The sequence below is a fragment of the Cebus imitator genome, unplaced genomic scaffold, assembly GCF_001604975.1.
Source record: "Cebus imitator isolate Cc_AM_T3 unplaced genomic scaffold, Cebus_imitator-1.0 Scaffold300, whole genome shotgun sequence".
In the NCBI taxonomy this organism is placed as follows: domain Eukaryota; kingdom Metazoa; phylum Chordata; class Mammalia; order Primates; family Cebidae; genus Cebus; species Cebus imitator.
The window spans coordinates 788,385-810,978 of record NW_016107615.1 but is presented as its reverse complement, the minus strand read 5'-3'; the positions used below and the strand labels follow the sequence as shown (position 1 = coordinate 810,978).

At 33.8% G+C, this 22,594-nt stretch overlaps 1 protein-coding gene across 5 annotated transcripts in view; it reads right to left on the bottom strand.

Moving 5' to 3' along the window:
- Positions 1–22,594, bottom strand: part of NAALADL2 (N-acetylated alpha-linked acidic dipeptidase like 2) — a 1,349,309-nt gene that overhangs the window by 694,852 nt on the left and 631,863 nt on the right. For 4 of the 5 annotated variants that reach the window (XM_017502844.2, XM_037729372.1, XM_017502843.2 and 1 more), the window contains one exon: positions 727–1,228. In XM_017502844.2, the coding sequence (XP_017358333.1) occupies positions 727–1,220 (494 nt within the window). In that variant the 5' untranslated portion in view covers positions 1,221–1,228. Of the gene's footprint in view, positions 1–726; positions 1,229–21,922; positions 22,012–22,594 lie in introns of those variants that run through there. The other variant, XM_037729373.1, reaches the window with a different exon arrangement.

Sequence of the window (22,594 nt, the reverse complement as noted above, 5' to 3'; positions counted from 1 at the left end):
TGAGAAATCCCTGGAAATACACACTGGCCAACATCTTGGCTGTAACAAATCAGTGGAACTCAGAAAGAATATCCTGGAGAAGCAGTACCTCACTACTCAGCTACCTACAAACAACATACATGATTCACCTACGACTATTCTTTTCCTGCAAATACAGAAGACATATGTGGAAGGTAATACCTCATCTTCCATATCCAATTCTTCACTAAATATGTAAACTAGAAAACCTTTTACAACTTAGCATGTATGCTAATAAAATTTTCCAAGTTATCCACTAGTTATATGACATCAGTGAAGCCTTTGAAGACAGTTACTTCAGCCCATAAAGCAGGTTTATTTTATTCTGATGTTATTAAAGTTTTTAATGATATGGCTAATGTCCTAGTTTTTATTACATGTATATCTGGCAACCTTTGCATCCCAATTTGGCCTAACTAAGCTCCTCAAGAGGAAGAAAATACAGTGGCTGGAGACTTCTAGTCTCCACAGAAGTTATGATTCTTACTGGTAATCAATCAAACTGCATCACAAATTTATACTGAAGTACCATAAATCTAAAAATGTGCACCCTCTACCCTTGAAGTTTCTATTCTTGTTGTGCTGGTAAATTATGTTTCTCAGCTTGCAACACTGACTTGAACCATGGCAAAATCATCAGTTCAATACCCCGTGTGAAACATTTTTCCCAAGAAATGCATTCAAACAACATGTTTCTTCTTCACCTACCTGAAAGACTTCTTAATATCTTCTGCCTGGATTGTCTTGAGAATCTCTTGGTATAACTGATGATCAACTGTTCCTGAAGATAGAGCATCTGAAGGGCAATTTGTATGTACGTAATAACCTATCAAAATCCCAAAAATAAATAAAATGGTGGCTGTGCAAAGTATTTTTAAAAGGTGGCAAAAGCTGCAGCGATTGCTCTTTGGTGCAGATCGTGTATAATGGCTAATGTAGTCAGATTCTTCTTGAAGTCTCTGGAACCTTCCTTTGGGTGAAGTTGCTGGTTGAATGGAATCAAGATTGAGGTCTGTAGTCTCTGAATGCCCTAGGTCCTGATTCTCAGCACTGTCTAGCTGGAATTGGTCAAAACCAGGCTCCTCTAGTTCCTTCTCCATGTCCCACTCTAAGTCAAGGGCAGTGGCTTGAAGGTCATCATTGTCTAAGTACTGTGAGTGTCCTGGAGCTCTTTGATCTGCATTGACCTTCTGATAGGCCATCTTTTTCCCTGTGAAAATAATAAGACAAATATATTTTAATAAAATAAGCACACAATTAAAAAAAAAAAACTAACAAGTTGAAAACAAAACAGTAAGCCAAATTGGGTTTCCATAAAATTGTAATGATTATAATACAGGGAAATAAATTTTCCCAGTAGAAACTCATATTTTATTTAATTATTTAACCTTATAATATTCTGTTGATGTTATTATAGGAAAGGAAGATAAAAGAAAAATGAAAGTAGAAGGTACTTAGTGGAAAAGCTATGAGAAAACAAAATCACACACACACACACACACACACACACAGACACACACACCCACCCACCCACCCACCTCAACCATTAATCTTTGAAGCTCAGGAGAATCACAACAGTCACAAATGCGCAATTACACTGAAGGGCAATGCAATGTAGAAGGCAAAATTAAACCTTCATAGTCACAAAACAACTTCCAAAAACTTAAAGACAAAAGTAGTAAAGCTATGATTTGGTAAGTTAAAGACAGAAAATAATAAAAACCCTGGAATGATTACACTGTCAGAGCTAGTCTTAAAAACACAAATTCAGGGTATAGTCAGAATAACTAAATGAAATATGAATTCTGCAAGAAGCAAAATCTGTTATGTTACAGAGGCTTAAGTTACCAAAAAGACTGCACAACTTTAAGACCATGAGAGAGGACTTTGATGTTCCAAGAAATTAGTGACACAAATTGTCCTGGCTCAGTAAACTTTAAATAAAAGTCTGGGATGGCATCAATCCAAAGAGGGAAGCCTTTTGCCAGCCTAGGAGAGTTTGGTTTTATAACCTTGCTACAGGAATGGCAGATGGAGGTTCTTCTCCCCTGCACAGCTTTGGATGACAGTTTGTTGTATCCTGCCGGGTGGTATCAGGAAAACTGGGCTAATTAACTGCAAGTGGTCTTAAGTTTGCATTCAGTAACCCACTGGTGTATTACGGCTGCAGATTAAGAGTATTCATACTTAATTTTTCTGTGTATTAGTCACCCCAGCTGGATCTTAGGTCCCTCACTATGTTTTATGATTTTTCAGTGTGTCCCACTGTGGTGGGGAAAAAACACAGCTCAACTGATAATTGATTAGCTAATTGCCTTAGTAATAGTGGTTGACAAGTAAATTCCCATGAAAAAGATAAAACAGGGATTTCACGAAAGGGAGTGGCATTACGTACAGAATTATGGCTATGCATACCGCCGATTTTGACTAGCTGAGGCCCATATAATTAAAATACCCTAAATTTTTAAGAAAGTTCAACTATTAAATTATTTATATTAAATTTTATAAAATACAAAGTCTGTAATTCTAACTAGAATTTTCATATGCTACCTTATAATCTAGGAATAATTCTTACCCAGCATTGACTCAATACAAATGATTATCTAATGCATGTCAGGCACTGAGATAGGCAATGAAGACAGAAATAAATAGGATCCTATTCCCCAAACAGGGAACCAACATATCAGAGAGACAATGCACCAACAAACAAAAACGTCAGATACGATGTGCAAAGTGCCAGGGAAACTCACCGGTGATTGATTCTAGCAGAAAATATAGAAACTTATTATTCAAAAAAAGTGACCTCTAAGTTGCTTTGCAAGAGAGGTGGTTGTGAGAGTAGAACACACAAGAAGGGGAAATTTACAAAAGCAAAGAATAAGAACGCTCCATTTGAAAAGCCTAGAGTGATATGCTATGGCTGAGGATACAGCACATGGGCAAAGATGCTGAGAAAAAAGCTAGGAAAAGCTGACAGTGGGCAAAAATCTCAACCTCCCTAGAACACAGGGTCTTCACATATGAAATGGGCATAATAATAATACAAACTTTATAGTCTTGTCATTTAGATTCATTCAGATAGTGAATCTAAAGCAGCTATTTGAGTAGTGGATGGGCTATATAGAAGACACATTTCTAGTATTAGAGGAGATAGAACTGTCAAGGATTGGTGGAAAGTTAATAATTACATAATCCTGCAAGACATTGTGGAGATGGAGAGGAGGCTGTATAATATTCACACACACACACACACACACACACACACACACACACACATTATAGTGTTTGGTGTTTTTTATTAACATTTAGTCTATATGTAGAGACTAAAACATAAAAATCATCACATGATAAACTAAATGTTCTCATAGCCCTACATTTCTTTTCTTTTCCCTCCCTCCCTCCATTCCTTCTTGTTTGGCCTTGTTTTCAAAACGATTCAAGGAAGTATAGCGTTTGAATTCTGTCTTTGGTCAAATCAAGACAGGCAGAGAAAGTAAGTAACATATGGAGTTAGTGATAAGTATTCGAATAGGTTAGGTAATGGCTGATTAACTTATAGAGGAAGAAACTGAATCTCACTGGGGTTAAAGAAAATGTCAGAAGAAAATACTAGAGGATACAAAAAAATCTGAAGGAAGTAGAATAAGTAATCTCTAAACACTTTAGAAACCAATTTATTTTAATGTACTTTGTAAACTGCAATTTCCTGGCTTCACTCAATCTTTTTCACTTTGGCCTAAACATCAATAAATTGCTGTTATCTTGACATGATATTATATTTACTTCCTTAACTGTTCAGCTTATGCATTATTGATTACTTTACTTGGACAATTTTTCCATACAGTTGTCTAGATTTTTTTTCTCCCATTTTAATGAATCAGAGTCTCTCTCTCTCTCTCTCTCTCTCTCTCTCTCTCTCTCTCTCTCTCCCTCTCTCTCTCTCTCTCTCTCCCCGTAAAGGCTTAAAAAAAAATTGAATGGTAGAGCTTGGTTTACGTTCAAAGAAGACTTGGCACATGGGAGTTACTACAGAAATGTGAGATCTCTAATTCTGACCTCTAATACAAACATTCAAAGTCACTTCTCTATAAATCATTTAAAAGCCAACTGCAATGGTGAGGCAGAGTTTTCATCTCTAGCCTGACAATAGGCATTCCATCACATGTACATCAGCAATTTAACGCTCCTCAAACATCAGACAGAGCCAGCAAATAGAATGTAATGCAGATACAGATATTAACTCATCAGCATGATGGGTTTCTACCTGACACCCTTACTATTGCTTTTGAATTCATTACACATTATTAAATTTTCATTAAATTCTATCTTTCAGAGAGTCACATCTGGGATAAAGGTAGATGAAGTCACTTGATATAACAAAATCCAAAGTATCTCAGGAAAATTACCAAAAAAATGAGTATGTAACGACATATATGATAAAGCATTTTAATCATCAACTTGGTAGAATCAATTACAAATGTCATATATTTTATATATCAAATATATGTGTATATATATATATAAATATATTATATACATATATAGGATTAGTAAATATTTCTATAAAATTATTTTGCCTTAAAAATAGTATAGATGTTTTGCAAAAATAAACATAGATATCTCCACCCTGATAGTTTTCTTTCACTTAAAACATATATATATATATTTATATAACATATTAAAGATATATATATATATATATATATATATATAATTTAGCAGCAAATAAACTACCAAATAAAGGCAGAACTTTAGTAACATATTTAGTTTTGAGTTGGTATAAATTATTCAATGGCTCCCACCAAGAAGGTAGCTGTCTTTAAAATACCTCTGCCCTGTGAGACAAAAACATAATACATTTCTTTTTATCAGAAGCTTCAAATTCCCTAGTAGTATGAAAATTTTATATTCAAAGATAAATCTCCAGCAAAATCAGCATGTCTTAAACATGATCATGTTATACTGCCATTCAATTTTGTTTTATTACTGATGTACATGATTTGGTTAATTTGTATTGTCATGGCACTTTAAGATTACCCCATGTGAGTTATTTTTAAAAAGTACATGTAGTAGATTTTATAATCTACCACATGAATAATTATCTAGAAGAGATATACTTTAGTATAGAGAAGATCATAGAAACTTGTGACGTTTCTTCAAATGGAAATATCTGTTAACACCCTTACACGTAATATTGTATCACATGATCTGTTTTATAAAATGCAATTATTATGAAAAGTATATTTTCCATAGTTTCAACAGAACTTATTCGCTTAGGTGACATCTCTTTCCATCTAGGCCTATAACCAAAAGCTAGTTTTTAAAATTTAACATACTAAAACCTTTACCTTCTATATACACTTATTTAAAATACCTCTATTATAAAATACACTTTCTTTTATTTTACATGCGCTTATTTAAATCTTTCTATTATAAAAATAAACTGGATACAAGTTGAACTGAATGGTATTTTTCTGACCTATGACAGACTTAGATTAATAATAATGAATATTCATCTATATTCAACATATGATAGTTTAAAATCAACTGACACTTCTGAATGCTATTTTTTCACAACTACGAGCTTTAACAAAGTAAATTATATAGAAATAAAAGATAAGCATGGTAATAGAATGAAAACTGCAAATGTAAAATATAATCTCTAGTTGCTGCAGATCTAGCCTCACACAGGACCTGCCAAATATTTTAGATAATAAATACAGATTAGACAAAAGATTTTTTAAATGCTACATATTACTTATGCCATTTGGGAATATGATCACAGCAGTCTTTCTTCCTTGTTCAGCAGTCATAATGAGAGAATTTATTATATTAATGTTCTGACCTTATAAATCTCCAAATTAGTGGACTTCATGCTTAAATTTCCCATTTGTCAAACAGAAATAATAAAAGAATCAAATTCTTGAAGTTATTATGAGTAAATGAGATAAATAATTTAATGTGCTCAGAACATTGTCTAACACATTATAAATGATACACTAATAATTATAGTGATTCACTAATATTTTTCCAGAAATTCTAAGATCTAAGAAAATAGAAATATTTGGAGCTTAGAACTTTAAAATACAGGGTTAATTAAATTAAACTATGACCTGAGACTTCAAGCTTTAATATCAAGGACCTGGAAATGTTGAGAAATAAAGCTGTGTGCCCAAATGCCTTTGAAAATTGGAAGTATTCTGTTAATCATTAGCTATGGTTCAGATACATAAAAGAGAAGTTTGGCTAATATTTATATAAAAGTCATTATTACATTTGACTATATCTTATTACAGAGTTTAGTTTATTTTTGGTCTATTTACTCAAAGAATAACAGAGCTTTCCCATGTTAAAGAATTCTGTTTAGTAGTTCCAGGAATTGGTGATGTGTAATTGTAATCCTGAGTTACAAATGTTTGTTGTAGAACACCATGTTTACCACAGAAGTTTGACTTGATTCATTGACTATGTTACTAATATTTTAACTCAAACAGTACAAAAGACTGTATAGATCTTATTAGAATTAAGAACACATATACAGGCTTTCCTACTTGTAAAAATCATTTTACAAGTAAAATAAATCAATGACTCTAGCAAATGAGCTTTAAAACATAAGGCAGAATCTCAATTCCCTATGACAATCCATGACTGAATCTTCACTGTACAATAAGAAAAAATATTCATATAGTGTTTTCTGAAGCTTTCAATGTCAAATAATTTGCTGGTTTCATGGATTGATTTGAGGCAAAAGCATTTCTTAGAAACGTCAGTGCATCATCAAAAGACATTCATTATGCATCTTTGTGCAGTATTACTTCAGGTACTGTAACAGTGAACTACATAGTACCCATAGGAATTTTTAAATCTAAGTTTAAGAATATTCCTTATAGGCAAAAAAAAAAAAAACATTTAACATAAAATTTTCAGTAGAAATCTAGTTTATACAAATAAAGCCCATGTTTGTGGAATAATTTTTTGCTGTTGAAAGCTTTAATGGTATCAACTTGCGAGCAAGGCAAAGGATAAAACTATAAAAATAGTAATTCAGAAGACTCTGTTCCCAACTTAATTCTTCAGTATAATGAGATTTTTTTCTCATTTATGGTTTTAGTGAAATGGTCTTGGCAACTGCTATAGTGTCTGCAAATGCATTAAGAATTCTTTATTGGGCCTGGTGGCGCACGTCTGTAGTCCCAGCTACTCGGGAGGCTGAGGCAGGAGAATTGGTTTAACCCAGGAGGTGGAGGTTGCAGTGAGCCGAGGTCGCGCCACTGCACTCCAGCCTGGTGCCTGGTGACAGAGTGAGACTCTGTCTCAAAAANAAAAAAAAAAGAATTCTTTATTTAATTGCAATTTTATATGTCAAACACATAAAAGAAATGACAATAATTATTTGTTGTTCATGCTTCACTAATAGATTAAATAGGATATACAAAGTAAAGAAAATTATTATTTGTGCTTTATTTTTAGAAAAATAAATTAGTCACAGCCTATTCTATAACAAGTAGTACACAGAATTTAGGCACAGTGGATAATCAAGTTGGAGAACATTAACTAAGACTTCACCCTGAAGCCTGAGTAACCTTGATCACTAAATGACATCTAAAAGGTATGCTTATAGGATGCCAAACTCATGAGCTATAAATTGCAAAATGCAGTCAAAACCATTTGAAAAAAAAAATTAGTTGGTGAAACCCAGTCAGTTCGTGCAAATCTGTTCCAGATCAGTTGCATATGCATAACCACCTGCTATTTCCCTGAGTAGGCCAGCTTTTGGGGCCCTGTGTGCAACCGCAATTTGTGTAACACACCCTAACTGGATGGTTAATTGGGCCCACCTGAGTTCCTATATTTGTGGTAAAGTTTTTAAATATCAGAATTATATAAATTCCATTCAGGATTTAGCAAACAGAAGAGCTGATTAGTGTGAACCAAAACAATAAATTTTATGTGTGTCCTGAACTGGTAGTGTGAACACTTCGTATTATTTAGGATATCTACCATATAAATTTAAATCTCACTAAGATCACAAAACTATTTTTCTCAGGGGTGTGTAAGCAATTCCTTGTCCTGCCATGGGCTCCTTCTTTGTCTTTTTTGTTATCTGATTCCACCTCCACATAGATTCCGGAGTATGTTTTCTTGCTTGTTTTTAAAAATATTTACTGTACTTACTTCTGTCAAATTTGCATACTTTTACCTTCAGAGTGTATGAAGTGGCTTACATTAGAAACACACATACATGAGATAAATATATTCACAAACCTATAAGATAAAATATTGGAGGAGAAAAGAATTCTAATGTTTTGGCTAAAAAAAAAGTCACTGTAATTGAATTTGAATGTAGTTCTGAGCTTCTCCACAAGCATAGCAAAGATGGTTGTCTACAGGGTCTTCCTGAGTTCCATCAGTATTTGCCTGATCTCACTTGTTAATGTACAAGGCTGTCAGTCTTGCCTGAAGCGTTTGTTTTCAATTCTTTTTTTTTTTTTAACTGTTATCTTTTTCTGCAGTTGCAGATTTCTGTTTTGAGAATATACTTTTCTCTAACTAGTCAGAAAAATCTATGAATGTCCTTTTTATCTTTTGCACTTAGATTTTGATACACAGAATAACAGTATCCGCATGATAGATCATGCAAAATAATATGTTAATATACAATTCACTGAACCCTTAAAATGAGACAAGAATTACTCTAAAGTTAGGTCTTTACCTGCATTATGCCCTTTAATGAAGCAATCCTATGTTAAGTGCTATTATCATCCCCATTTTATAGATGAGGTTATTTGAGGCTTAGCAATTATTTTCCCATATTCTCACAGCTAATAAAGTAGAAGAGCTGGCATGTTAAATTTCAAAAGCTACTCTTGTAAACATCACAACATCCAGGTTTTCTAAAAGGTACCAGAGTTAGCACGATGTTAGCAAATACAGAGATCTTACTGGCTTATTAATCCCTGGTCATGGTAAGAAAGTGACTATAAGCACCAGGATTTCCATGGCCCTTCGATCTTAATAGTCCTGTCTGGATCCTCTGCTCTCTGAATCTGCTCTGACTACATTCAGGACCTAACAGATCTATTTTTTTCCTCTCTCTCTCTCCACAGCACCCTGGCAGGCTATGACTCCTGGCACTGGGGTTTGAATAAGAAAGAATTGTTTCCAAGCACAGTGTTTTGAAGAAAAGACCACAACCACCAGTTTATTGTCTCTTCTTAACAGCAAAGAGACAAAGTGTTTTCTTCTCCTGTCGCTGAGGGACAAAGAGCAAAGCAACTCTGCTAACAACTTGACAGTTACAGTTCACATTCAACCTGCTGCTGACCTGTTTTCAGACATGAAAACCCTTCGGCTCATCCTGTCCACTCCCTACTATGTGTCGTTTACACTGGCAAAAGAAGGCTTCAAGGGTGTCAAGAGTTAACACATCAAGACAATCACCACTTGGCTCTTTGAGAGCTGTCTGCCAGGAGGAGCCTCATAGCTTGATAGTACACTGCAATTTTTTATCTTTTCAGCCAGTGTGAATGACCTTAAATTGCTGCTTTTTCACTGCGGCTTTTGGATTTGCAAGAACAGTGAGCTGAAGCTTGTATCTACACAAGGCCATGAAAGCACTCTATTTTTCAGATGTTTGAAGGTACTTTATTGGTTTACTTTTTAAATATCTTTTCTTTCAAGAAGTAAGAGGTTTCTACAAACTAGAAGTGCTTTGTTCTAAAATTCATATTCCTCTGTTTCCTAAAATCGTAACACACAAAAACTATTTAAGGCCCACAATGGTAATTCAGTACACCTAGCATCTGCACTTTCTACTTTCTGAAATAGCTTTTCTCATACTTGTTCTTTTAGGAGCAGTGTTAATATATCATGACAATGTGGTTAAGTGGTGGGAAAGAAGAAGGGGGCTCAGAGAAACACATTTGTACAGTCTGTCTATGTTCATTTAAAATTCTTTTAGTAACAAAATTATGTTAACCTCCCCAAATATATATTGGGTAAATTCTGAAAATCTATCTTTTTTTTTTTTTTCTTGAGATGGAGTCTCGCTCTATGGCCAGGCTGGAGTGCAGTGGCGGATCTCAGCTCACTGCAATGTCCACCTCCTGGGTTCAAGCAATTCTCCTGCCTCCAAATCTCCCAAGTAGCTGGGACTACAGACAAATGCCACCACACCCAGCTAATTTTTGTTTTTTTAGTAGAGATGGGGCTTCACCATGTTGGTCAGGCTGGTCTCAAACTCTAGACCCGTGATCCACCCGCCTCAGCCTCCCAAAGTGCTGGGATTACAGACATGAGGCGCCGGGCCAGGCCTGAAAATCTGTTCTTTAAGAGGCCAAGAGTAAGATCCAAACCTACAATTTTAGTATTCAGCTTACAAACCGTTAGGCTACAATCTAAAGAAAATTAAAATTGGTAATTTAACTCAAAATATTACAATTATGAGAATTAGTTCTAGATTAACTGTGTGGTGTGTTCCTTATAAACAAAAGATCATGTATATTAATCTTATATCTAAAAAACAGTGTAAGTGAATTATTATATTTTCCTATGTAGTAGGAATACATTAATGGAAAGAAAACCAAGAATTGTGAAGCTCACTCATTACTAAGAAAATATAAAACTTAACTTGCAATTAACTGATGACAAAATCAAGATTAAACTACTTTTCAGGAATTATCTAAGCAGTATATGGAAAGGGAGAAATAAATTGTCCAAGGTTTTGCTATTCTTTCTTATTTCTAAGAGGTCACATCCATAAATATACCTATGTCTCAAGCAAACAAGGATATGATTTTACTTTAATATTTTACATTAATAATTTTTTTCTAGGCTTCCTATATATATAAAAAATAGAATTTTGTATGAACAAAATAACAAAATTATTCTGTTTAAACGTTATGTATAATAGAACTAATTATTGCTAGCATTTTAAATAAAAATTGACATTTAGTTAAAAAGAAAGGATGAGAAGTACTATAGCTCTATGTTATATCTGTATGACAGCTGGACACTGAGAGATTATTTTTTATTAGAAATTTATAGACATGCCTACTAATAGTTTTGGGTAAATTCAAGCAACTAAACAATTCAGTAAAGACTATATTGAACAATTCTTATGTCATTTATATTTTATTTATGAACAGGAATATAAAAAATGAAAGACCTCCAATGGCACATAAAAGTAATGCTCATATGAAGCTAAATGTCAGGCAAAAGGCATGAAAATGTAAGAGCCACAAAGACATTAAATATAAAACATTTAACAGAACTTTTATATAACTGACACCATTGAAAAGTCGTTTATTATAATATTGTATGCAAAATTTTTAGAATTCACCTAACCTTTAATTTTAAAAGGTCAAATATTATTACTTTATCAACATGAATTCTAGCTTCTTTTCCCATTTCTTTTTTGTTTTTGATTACATAATGCAGCCTCTATTTTTAAATTTATATATGTTTTCCTTTCTTCAGCCTGTCTCATGATTTCATTTTTTCCTTTCTAACTAATTTCACTATTGATATCTAAGGTATCGCATTTAAAAATAATAAAATAACTGGCCACAAAAAATTTCATTTCATTCTTTGCTATGTATTGAGAATGATGTATTTTAAACTATAAAGAACCAGTTGATGTTTTCTTTGAAATGACTCTCAAAACAAAGTTTATGTTTTCCTCCACCATTCCAAATACACCAGATCTTTAGTTTTCAAAGTGATAGTAAAGCTTGACTTATCCTTAACCTGCTGTTTTGGAGTTATAGTCTCTGATGCTCTGTATGAAAATCTAAAGGCCCTTCTCCCTAATGCTTTCACAAATACCCCCTTCAGCTATTGCAACTGGTGAGACTTCCCATTTTATTCACTCTTTATAATTATAACCCATTATCTGCAAATAAAATATCTGTATCTTAACCACATGTCTTAGGATGTTATAGGAAACAAAAGGTATCTGTTGTCTCTTCTTTCTTTCTTTCTTTAAATTTCAATTCTGTAAAAAGTTTAAAAATAAAATAACTCAGGTCCCTTTGTTTCCTGAGTAATTTGTAACACTTGAGGGCTCCCACAATGGAAATATCATGGTTTCTTCAGAAAAAAAAAAGGAGCATAATCTTTAAGGAGGAAGAAAATAAAAATTATTATAACAATACAAATAGGGACATGCATTGCAACATAATTTGTAAGCGGTAATGACCTTAGCTAGTTTCACTACAGTAAAGAATATAATATTAACACGAAAAACAGCACACGATTGTTTAGCACTATATGCCCTCAACTTACGTTAATTAATTTAACATCAGAACAACACCATGACATTACTATTAAGAGAGAGTTGAAGTAACTTGCCCCCAATCATGCAAAGTTTGAACCCAAGGCAGTGTGGTTCCAGAATCTGTGTTCTTAACCACTCTGCCATAATGACAGAAAGAAATCACATGAAGGCATATTGGGAATTCCACCAAAAATAAAATACACAGGAGAACATAACTCAACTTCTTCAAAATCAAACGCTAACAAAATTTTGTGGTATGACCTTTTCCCATAGGCTTCATCAGTATGTAGCCTGCTTAGAGTCTTTCTTGTTGGGAAAAAGGAGAGAGAAGTTATGAACTCACACATTACAAGAACATACAAGGACATATACTCCGTCCTTGCGAACTGCTTGTGGCTCCCCAAACACTTTTTGGATCCAGCCACATGGCTACCAGCTGTCTGTGTTTGAGATTTTTATTTTAATTAACTTTAAATTTTTTCTAAATAGACTTTTTCATTCTGGTTCTCCCTCCAAGAATTATATCTTATTCATATTTGTATTGCCTGTAGTTTTATAATAATTCTTTGACCATAGAAATGTTTGTTGGACTAAATCCATATTTTTGAAAATCCCCAAATAATTCAATAACTTTCTCACAATCATATCTATGCTCTTTTACAGATACCCATATACCTTAGGAAAAATCATTTAATTTAAATGTGACACTTCCTAAGCAGATTGATAGTGAGACATTTATTTGCTGAGGTATCTTATGAACACTGTAATTAAGGCATGAATAACTTACAAAGAAGGAATTCTTATAGCCCTGAGTACAAAGAAATTAAACTACCTTGCTGGAAAGACTGCAAGGAGAGGCCTTGAGACCACGAGGAGAAGAAGCAGAGCTAGACATCCAAAGCAAAGTGCCAGGCATATGAGTGAAGCTATCTCGTCCCTTTAGACCCGACTTGCCAGCAGCTTGCTACCAAGTGACAAGCAGTCAATACCACATGGAGCAAAAGAATAGGCCAGCTGAGACCTGTCTTGTTTTCTGGATCAAATAATGAGACAAAATTAAATGACTGCTGGTCAAAGTCACAAAATTTGGGGGGAAGTTTTTTACTCAGCAATAAATAACCAGAAGACCACTCACTGCTTAAAATCCTATTCTGCACTAACATAAAATTGCAGATTCCTTTCCAAAGCGTATAAGACCTTCATGTCCTGGCTACTCCCTGCTTTTGAGCCTCTTCTAAGCCTACATAATACATGTTCTTCCTCAGCCTGATTTGCCGTCAGATTTAGTTCTTAATTATAGTTATTTGTTTAGTTATCTTTTATCTTTGAAGCCTAGTGCTGTATCTGGTACCTGGTTGTTGATCAATAAATAATACTGTCCAAATAGGTATAACATCTTAAAGAAAGTGTAGAATTTAGGGTCAGATAATTGTCATTTTACCAGCAATGTGTTTGGTAGTAGGCACTTTAACTCATTCATTCTTCAGAATAGGATAGTAATATTTTATATGTATACTTCTGAAAATTAATTATGAATAAACTTAGATATTATAATTAAAGGAATTTGATAAACTGTAAAATCCTATGTAACTATTACTGTTTTAATTATAGAATAATTATGAACTACCAAAACACAGCTAGGTTTGAATTCTGGATCTATAATTGCTAGCTATGAACACCAGGGAAAGTCACTGTTCTTCAGAGGTAAAACTAGATTTTTTTGGTGAAAACTAAATGAAATCATTTTATAAATATATGTTTTAAATACTAGTTATTAATATTTTATAGTTACTGAAAGATCACAAGTGATGAATGAAAATTGGTTAACACTAATTAAATGAATCATTCTTTGACCTGTAGGCATACACCCAGACACCCCAAATTCTAACACTGCAGATGTAGGGAGATAAATATGCACCATGAATGCTTGAATTTCTACAATCCCTGAAAAGGTAAACAAAGCCTGGAACAAGAGGATGAACTTCTAGTCTGTGTGTCAGGTGTGAAGGTTGTTGCTGGAGGAACAAGAGATGGAAGATGAGAAGGAAGAAGAAAGAAGGAAGCAGCCGCTGGAGAGTGGGTCCTGGAAAATCCATCCTAGAATTTACCAGTGTCAAGTTCCTTAAACGCATCACAAAGTCGTTATTTGCCTCTGCCTTTCAGAACTGGTGTTTGTTATACGGACAACACAGAGGTAAAAACTAAATCAGGTCTTGTACTTTATATCTTGAGAGTGATAATGTAAAGAGGTCTATGGGAGAAGATTAATCCAACTGCCCTCCTGTACATAACACATTTGGAAAGGAATCTAACCAGGAAAATCCATTTAGCTATGCCCAGAACAATCAAGACTGACTGTGTAGAGATTGAAGTGCCTCAGTCCATCAGCTGATGATATTTATTGCTTTTTGGTACCTTCTACATATTTACCAAGCCTATGTAAAAGAATGCTATGCTTCTTATTTATAGGACAAAAACAAATGGTGTTCCAGCAGGTAATAATTTAATTAAATAGCTCCTAAAGCATGAACAAATTGTTCCAAAAAAAGAAAATATTTTTATTTATTCTTTAAAAATGGGGAGGGAAAGAAAAAGAACTAAATCACATTTGACTTTTGTTAATGCAACAAAGGTAGGGTTTACTAAATCTCCTTAATAACAAAGTGCTTCTCCCTGTCTGCCTTCCTCCTATATTGGAATCAAAATTGCCATAAGCAAAATTGATATTGTTCATCCAGCATCATTTATCACCTCTAAGAAATAATTTCAAGTTAAACATATTTTGATAATGAATTCAGATATTCCTAAAATAAAACTCATTTTATGATATTCAAATTAGTTTGCCTAATGCGCTTTACAGATAAAACAGGATAGAAATAAGGAACTACATATTTATAATAAACTTCAGACTCTAATGACTAAAAGCAGTCTTCCATTCCAGTTAAATCCAGAAGGCCCTTTTAAAGCCCTTGTAATACATGGATTAAAGATGTCATTATTAGTAGAAAATAATAAGTTTTACACTGTAACATAGTAAAGATTGTGCACCTGGTTTAAGATAGAAATGGGTATGAATCCCCAAATTGCCACTGATTGTGTGACCTTAGGCTGGAAATTAATACTTTGAAGATTCCATTACTTTTTCTGTTTTCATAAACACACACACACATACATACGCACACACAAACACAGAGACAGAGGGAATGACAGTGATTATAGGGTCACTGTGAGACTTCAGTGGAAAAATTTCAAGCAGTTAACACAGCTCTTAAGACAGCGTATGTGTTCCACAAATGGCTGCCAGTCATCATTGCCTTTAAGATTATTAAGCAATCATCGTGTGTGTGCAGTATTAGAGCCACAAAATTATAAACCAAAAATATACAAGAAATGGTTCCAAGCAAATTACAGCCTATCAGTAAAGAAAATACCAACTTATATATACACTTTAAAATCCAGTTAGGAAGTAAACTGTGGGGTCTAGCATAAGAATTCAGGAATGGTTAGGTTAAGGAGGGCGTCAGCAGGAACTAAAGCTGGCTTTTAAAAATGGGTAAGCCTTAAATAAAGAGATAATGAAGATGAGCTGGTGGGGATATGCATCGGTGTATAGGAGTCAGTGAAGGGACCTTCCTTAATGGAGAAAAAGTACATATTAGACGCCAGTAGGAAAGAAATTTAGATTGGTGGGAATAAGAAGGGGGTCTCCATATGTCATTCCAGAATCTTCCAGGATAAAGACACCATGAGTTGAGTTTCACAAAATAATATAGATAAAGGAGAAGCTGGTATTAAAGACATTATTACAGTGAAGAAAGATAACTGGGTTACGCCAGAAAGATACACAGGTAGATACCAGCGAACACTGAAATCATATACACTAAACGCTGATGAGTGAGTTAGTACTCAAAGTGTATACACTTGGCTTAACAATTTTATGATAATTTATAATTATTCTGTGTTATATTTAATAACATAATTACACATATAAATTTTGTCTTGTTTTGCTTCAGATAGTGATGACAGCAATACATTTTCCACATTCATATCCTCAATCATTCATCTATTTCTGAATGTTTGCTGGAAAACTGGTTTAAAAGACTAGTCATTGGTATTGCTCTGACAGCTGTGGAAACCATTTACTGATGGCTGGCGTCCCACTTAGAACCTGTAGCCGTGAACCCGTGGAGAAGAGCTGAGGGATAGAGGGATATGAAATACACTGCAGGCTCTTCTATTGCCCTTACAGACCTCATCTCCCGTCCTGAATGATTCAACACTACTGACACGAACCCAAAGAGATCTTTCTAAAGGCAAAATTCAATTTTACATTTTTCTCTTTAAAATTACACAGCATGGTTTTAAATGGTTTTATGAATCTAAATTGTTTTAAATTCTAATGACAAAAGTTAGCAGCTTTATTGTATAGAAGATATTTACTAGGCACTGGATCAAATTAGGTCTTGGTTAAAAAACACTAAATATAGGATTTCCAAGCTATAGAAACCCATTTTAATCTCTTCTTTCTACCCAGATAAGTAATGATACAAATGTTTCAGTGTACAAATATTTAGGAAATCTAATATTCTCATTTCTTATAACCGATAATGTGTAAGATTCAATGTTTTGTATGTAAAACTCATCCTACCAAGCAGCTGCAATTCTGCTTGGATAAGCTTATATTATGATATCTGAGCAAATTTTGCTAACCCTGGGAGAGTAGATACTTTATAAAGACACATATTTTAGTTGTCTTATTAATACAGTAGATGCTCAACAACTTAGAAATTCTGGTTTAGAATTAAGGTAAAGTTTGAAACCTGAAAACTACTTTGATTGCATAATTTGCAGTTTAAGAATTTCAGAACTGAAAGCAGAAATAAGTTATGCTAACTATGATATCCACAGAAACAACCAATTAATAGTTATTCTAAAAAGAGTCTATATTACTGGAATATGGGAAATACCCTTAGAGTATGGCAATTCTTATATTTGCTAGGAATCAAATGCTAAATTGAGAGCATATCAAGGGCATCTTGACTGATTTAGATGAATAACAGCTTGAGTGTATGTGTGTACGTACATGTGTGTGCACATGCAGTAAGTTCTCTGTCATGGTCTTTGTTTCTTCAGGGACCTTCCTATTGAGTTTAAAAGAGAAGCTTGCATATTTGTTTTACTTCGATCCAGAAGATACGCACATAAAGAGTTCACTAGTCTGTATCTTATTCCAAAAGTTAAAAATCATTCTTTGATATGGAGTTGTTTATGTCAATATCTCATCTCCTGCTTTAGACCCAGATAGTTAGTAATTTGGATGCCTGTATCCAAAAACACATTAGAAAACTTTTTCAAAATGTATGCCTAAGGCCTAGTATAATTTTTCAACATTTTTGTCTCTTAAAATTTTATTTCAGGAAGCACAAGCAACAACAACAAAAAAGATGAATAAACTGGATTTCAACAAAAACACATTTGTGCCTCAGAGAACATAAGTAAGTGAAAAGGCAACCCGCCAATGGAAGACCACAATTTCAAAACATATACCTAATAAAATATTTGAGTCCAGATCAACTAAAGAACTCTTACAACTTAATAAAAAGAAAACCCAAATAAAAAATTGACAAATGATCTAAAAAGAAATTTCTCAAAAGAAGATATATAAATAGCTAATAAGCACATGAAAAGACACGAAATAACATTAATCATTAGGAAAGCACAAGTAAAAACCACAATAAAAGGCCAGTCCACACTCACTAAGGTAGTAATAACCAAAAAGACAGATGAAAAGTGTTGGCAAGGAAGCAGAGAAATTACCACTCCATACATTGCTGATTGGAATGTATAATGGTCCAGCTGCTTTGGAAAATAGTCTGAGGTTTCCTCAAAATGTTAACATTATGTTACTATATGATCTGGCATTCCACTATTAGGTATATACCCAATGTGAACGAAAACATAACACAAACACTTGTACACAAACGTTTTAGAGCATCATTATTCACAGTAACCAAAAAGTTGAAACAGCGGAACTATCCATAAACTGATGGAAGGATAAGTAAAATGTGATATATCCATATGAGGGAATATTATTTAGCAATAAAAATGAATTAAGTACTGATACATAATATAAAATTGATGAATCTTAAAAACCTCTTCCTAAGTGAAATAAATCAGTCACAAAACACCATGTATTGGAAAATTCCATTTATATTTAAGTCCAGAATAGGCAGAGACATAGAGACAGAAAAATTAGTGGTTGCATGGGGCTAGGGCAGGAAAACTAGAGAAAATGGCAAGTGACTATGTAACTGCTAATGATGGGGACTTATTTTTGGTGCAATGGAATGTTCTAAAACTGACTGGATCATGGTGATGGTTTTATAACTGAATACATTAAAAATCATCAAACTGTACACTTGATATGAGTTAATTTTATGGTTTTCAATTTATATCAACATAATTTTTTAAATTATTATAGGCTCTTATTATTGCTGCTCTGCCTTTTGCTACAACTTTCCTTCCTAATTGTAAGATAAAAGTCCATCATTTGGCTGGGTGCAGTGGCTCATGCCTGTAATCCCAGCAATCTGGGAGGCCAAGGCGGGAGGGTCACTTGAGGTCAGGAGTTTGAGACCAGCCTGGGCAACAGGGTGAAATCCCACCTATAATAAAAATATGAAAATTAGCCAGTCGTGACGGTACACACCTGTAATCCCACCTACTTAGGAGGCTGAGGCAGGAATTGCTTGAACCTGGGAGGCAGAGTTTGCATTAAGCAGAGATCATGCCACTGTATACCAGTATGCCAGCCTCAGTGATGGAGTGAGACTGTCTTAAAAAAAAAAAGAAAAAAAAGAAAAAAACAAAACTCCTCATTTTATCATTATTCTCACTAAGAGTGTAGGTAGTCTATACAAGCTACAGCAAAAACGATGTACAGAAGTAAAACTATGTATTTCAGTCTCACACAAGGAAACTTTCAGGCAAGGAAACATTTGCTTTTAATTTCTGTTGCCCATTAGAAAGGATTTCTCCCTTCCTTTTCTGCATACATGCATTTCCTCATACAAGAACCACGCACACCCATAATGATTTTTCTTAAAAAAATTAAAACATTATATACAGGATATCAGAATCACAAGTACATTTTTTAAAAGAGTAGCTGCCTCTATTAGTAAATGTTCACATGTCACTTATAGTATAATATTACTATATAAATAGCATTGTCCTTATGCTTATGTTTAATAATGCTAATGGAATGGTAAATATATGAAAAAGCTCAAATTCATTATATTTTTTAATATTTTAAATGCCTTTTTGATAACTTTATGAATAAGAATGAAAGTGAGAAATATTTCTGTGTCTGTGATTTTTTTTTTTTCTGATTCCCTATACATATTTTAAATCACAAGTTTAAATGTTGGCTAGCATAAATAGAAAAAATGCTGGGTGCTCCAGATGTTTTGTTTAACTTCACTGGATACATTATTCTAGTTTTCCTTTTTGCTTTGCTTTTCTTTTCACAGACCAGAACGTTAAACAAAGCCACACTAAAGGTCACTTTGATGTAGAAACAGCCAAATTTCCAGGGCTCTCTCTGGTCGTTTTATACATTTAAACCTTGAAATATTTAAAATTAGCTGAAATAAATGCTCAAATTTTAAATTTCCTAAAACACTTCAAATACTTCAGGCTAGGCTTGTCATTTGAAAAAATACTGAAGAGCCCATCTGAATAAAATTCATTTAACTTCACAGTACATCTGCCATTTAAAAACATTTTTTTTTCTTCTGAACACAGCTTAATGAACCTTTAATTTACCTTTCATTCAGTATCCACTGAGGCTCATTAAAAGACAAAGTCTAAAGTCACTGCACTTAATTACAGTCATCATATGTTATTATGTATTATTACATAAAACCATATGCCAATTATCATGGGACTTGACAGATATTGAAAAATTACAAAATCGCACACACATATCACTTGTACTAGAGACCTACATTTGAACAATATCTTTGCACATAAACAGTACCTTTAAAGTATTTGCGTTTGAGAGTGGATGCTTTACAGATTTCAAAACTATTTTATTTAGTATAACTGTGTCAATTATTCCCTAATTATGTCTAGATATTGGACTATATTCCAACTTATAATCAGAAACTCTCAAATGAACAGAATTATCATTATATTGAGTCATCAAAACATTTTGAGACCAAGTAATTTTTTAAGCATTTGACTTTTAGAAAGATGAGGTATGCAACAAGCCAGGATGTGTCCAGTATTTATTCATGAAATATTACGGTGCGGTTGTCATTTTCCTAGTCCTGCTGTTGACAGTCAACCAACTTTCCCTTTTGCTCCATGCCTTCTGTGTTTTTCTTTATTCTTAATGCTGTGTTCAGCCAGAAGAGTCTATATTATACTTTGCTATCAGAGTTATCTTTTAAAATTTAGCATATTTGATTTAGTCTCTGCCTCTTTTAAGAATGTCTTTAGATACTCATTTTTCTCTAGAATACAGTAAAAAAAAAAAAAATTAGCATGAAATACAAGGTTTGGCAGAAGCAAGACCTGATATATCTTTCACATCTCATCTAATCTTTTGTTATGACATTTTAAATTTTTAATTGTTTTGAGACAGAGTCTCAGTCTGTCACCTGGGCTGGAGTGCAGTGGCGTAATCTCAGCTCACTGATACTTCCACTTCCCAGGTTCAATCCATTCTCGTGCCTCAGCCTCCCAAATAGCTGGGATTATAGGCATGAGGTACCATACCTGGCTAACTTATGTATTTTTTGTAGAGACAGAGTTTCGCCATGTTGCCCAGGCTGGTCTTAAACTCCTGGCCTCAAGTGATCCGCCCACCTTGGCCTCCCAAAGTACTGGGATTACAAGAGTGAGCCATTCACTATGCCTGGCCTGTTATAACATATTTTATACACACTAGTGAGTGCCTGTGTACCTACTGCCCCACTAATCTATATTTTTAGACATTTTAATTTTTTTTTTCTATTTTATTATCTGTGAGTTTACAGTGAGTCTTTACAGTTACAATAATCCAGGTAGCAGTTGTGATACAATTTTACTTGTTTATGCACGTGTTAACTTGGTTATTATTCTGGACCTGACTAGACAACTTTAGTCCCTGAGGTTTCAAGTTATTGAACCACTTAAGGATCATTTTAGGAAGAATGAGAAGTCCTGTTTGTTGTTGAAAACCCTCCATTGATACCTTTTGGTTAGTTCAGGAAATGGTTAGCATCAAAACTTGCAGAATGGGCATCACTGGCTTGGAAGAGAGTCCCAGAGACTAAAATGGAGCCTTGTTTTAATAAAAATTACATCACTGTTTCATTAATAGCACAGAGGGTGATATTGCATGGAGAAATACAGGTATTAATAACTCTAAGTAAAAAAGATTTAAATGAGTCATCCTCTGGATGTAAAATGTTTTAGGAAGAGCTTACTTTATTTTGTATTTTCCTTTTAATATATGAACAAGAGTGATATATAACAACAAAATAGGCTTTGCAAAAAGCAGACTAAAAGAGATCTTACAATAAGTATAAAATAAAAATTCTAAGTTTCTCTTTCTTAGAGATACACAAAATAATATCATACCTGACAATGGTGTCTTAAGTTCAGTGACAGCTTGACAGCCTCACCGCTTATATTTTGGACAAGTTGTTTAGCCCCTCTGAAATTCAATTTTCTCATCTGAAAAATGGCAGTAACAATAAAACCCAGCTCATAGGCTTACTGCTAACATTATAGGAGGGAGGGCAGTGCTTGGCATATATTAGTGGTCAATAATGTTAACTGTCCCTGTTTCGTCCATTGTTTTATATGGAATTGCTTACATATCTCTCCAATTACCTACTTTATTTTTCATAAATACTTTTGTCTTTTTCCACTTTTCTACTCTCCTCCTCCTCCTCCTCATCTTCTCTCTCCTCCTTTTTTCTCTTATTATGAATAATATTTAATTAATGTAATAGTAGAAATAATAATGTATCAACCATCCACCCCTGGCAATCATCCCTAGTACCACTGATCATCAGTCTACTCCCATGCACATTCCCATCCACTCTCTCCTCCCACTGAAAAAAAACCCTCAGACGTATCATTTTAAGTGTAGTTCTTTCAGTATGTAATTTTAAAAGATAACGACTTTTTAACGTACCTACAATCTCATTATCCACCTAAAATAATTAACACTAACTCCCTAATATAGTCAAATATCAAGGGAATGTTTAAACCACAGTTTTTTTGAATAAATAATACTTGATGTAC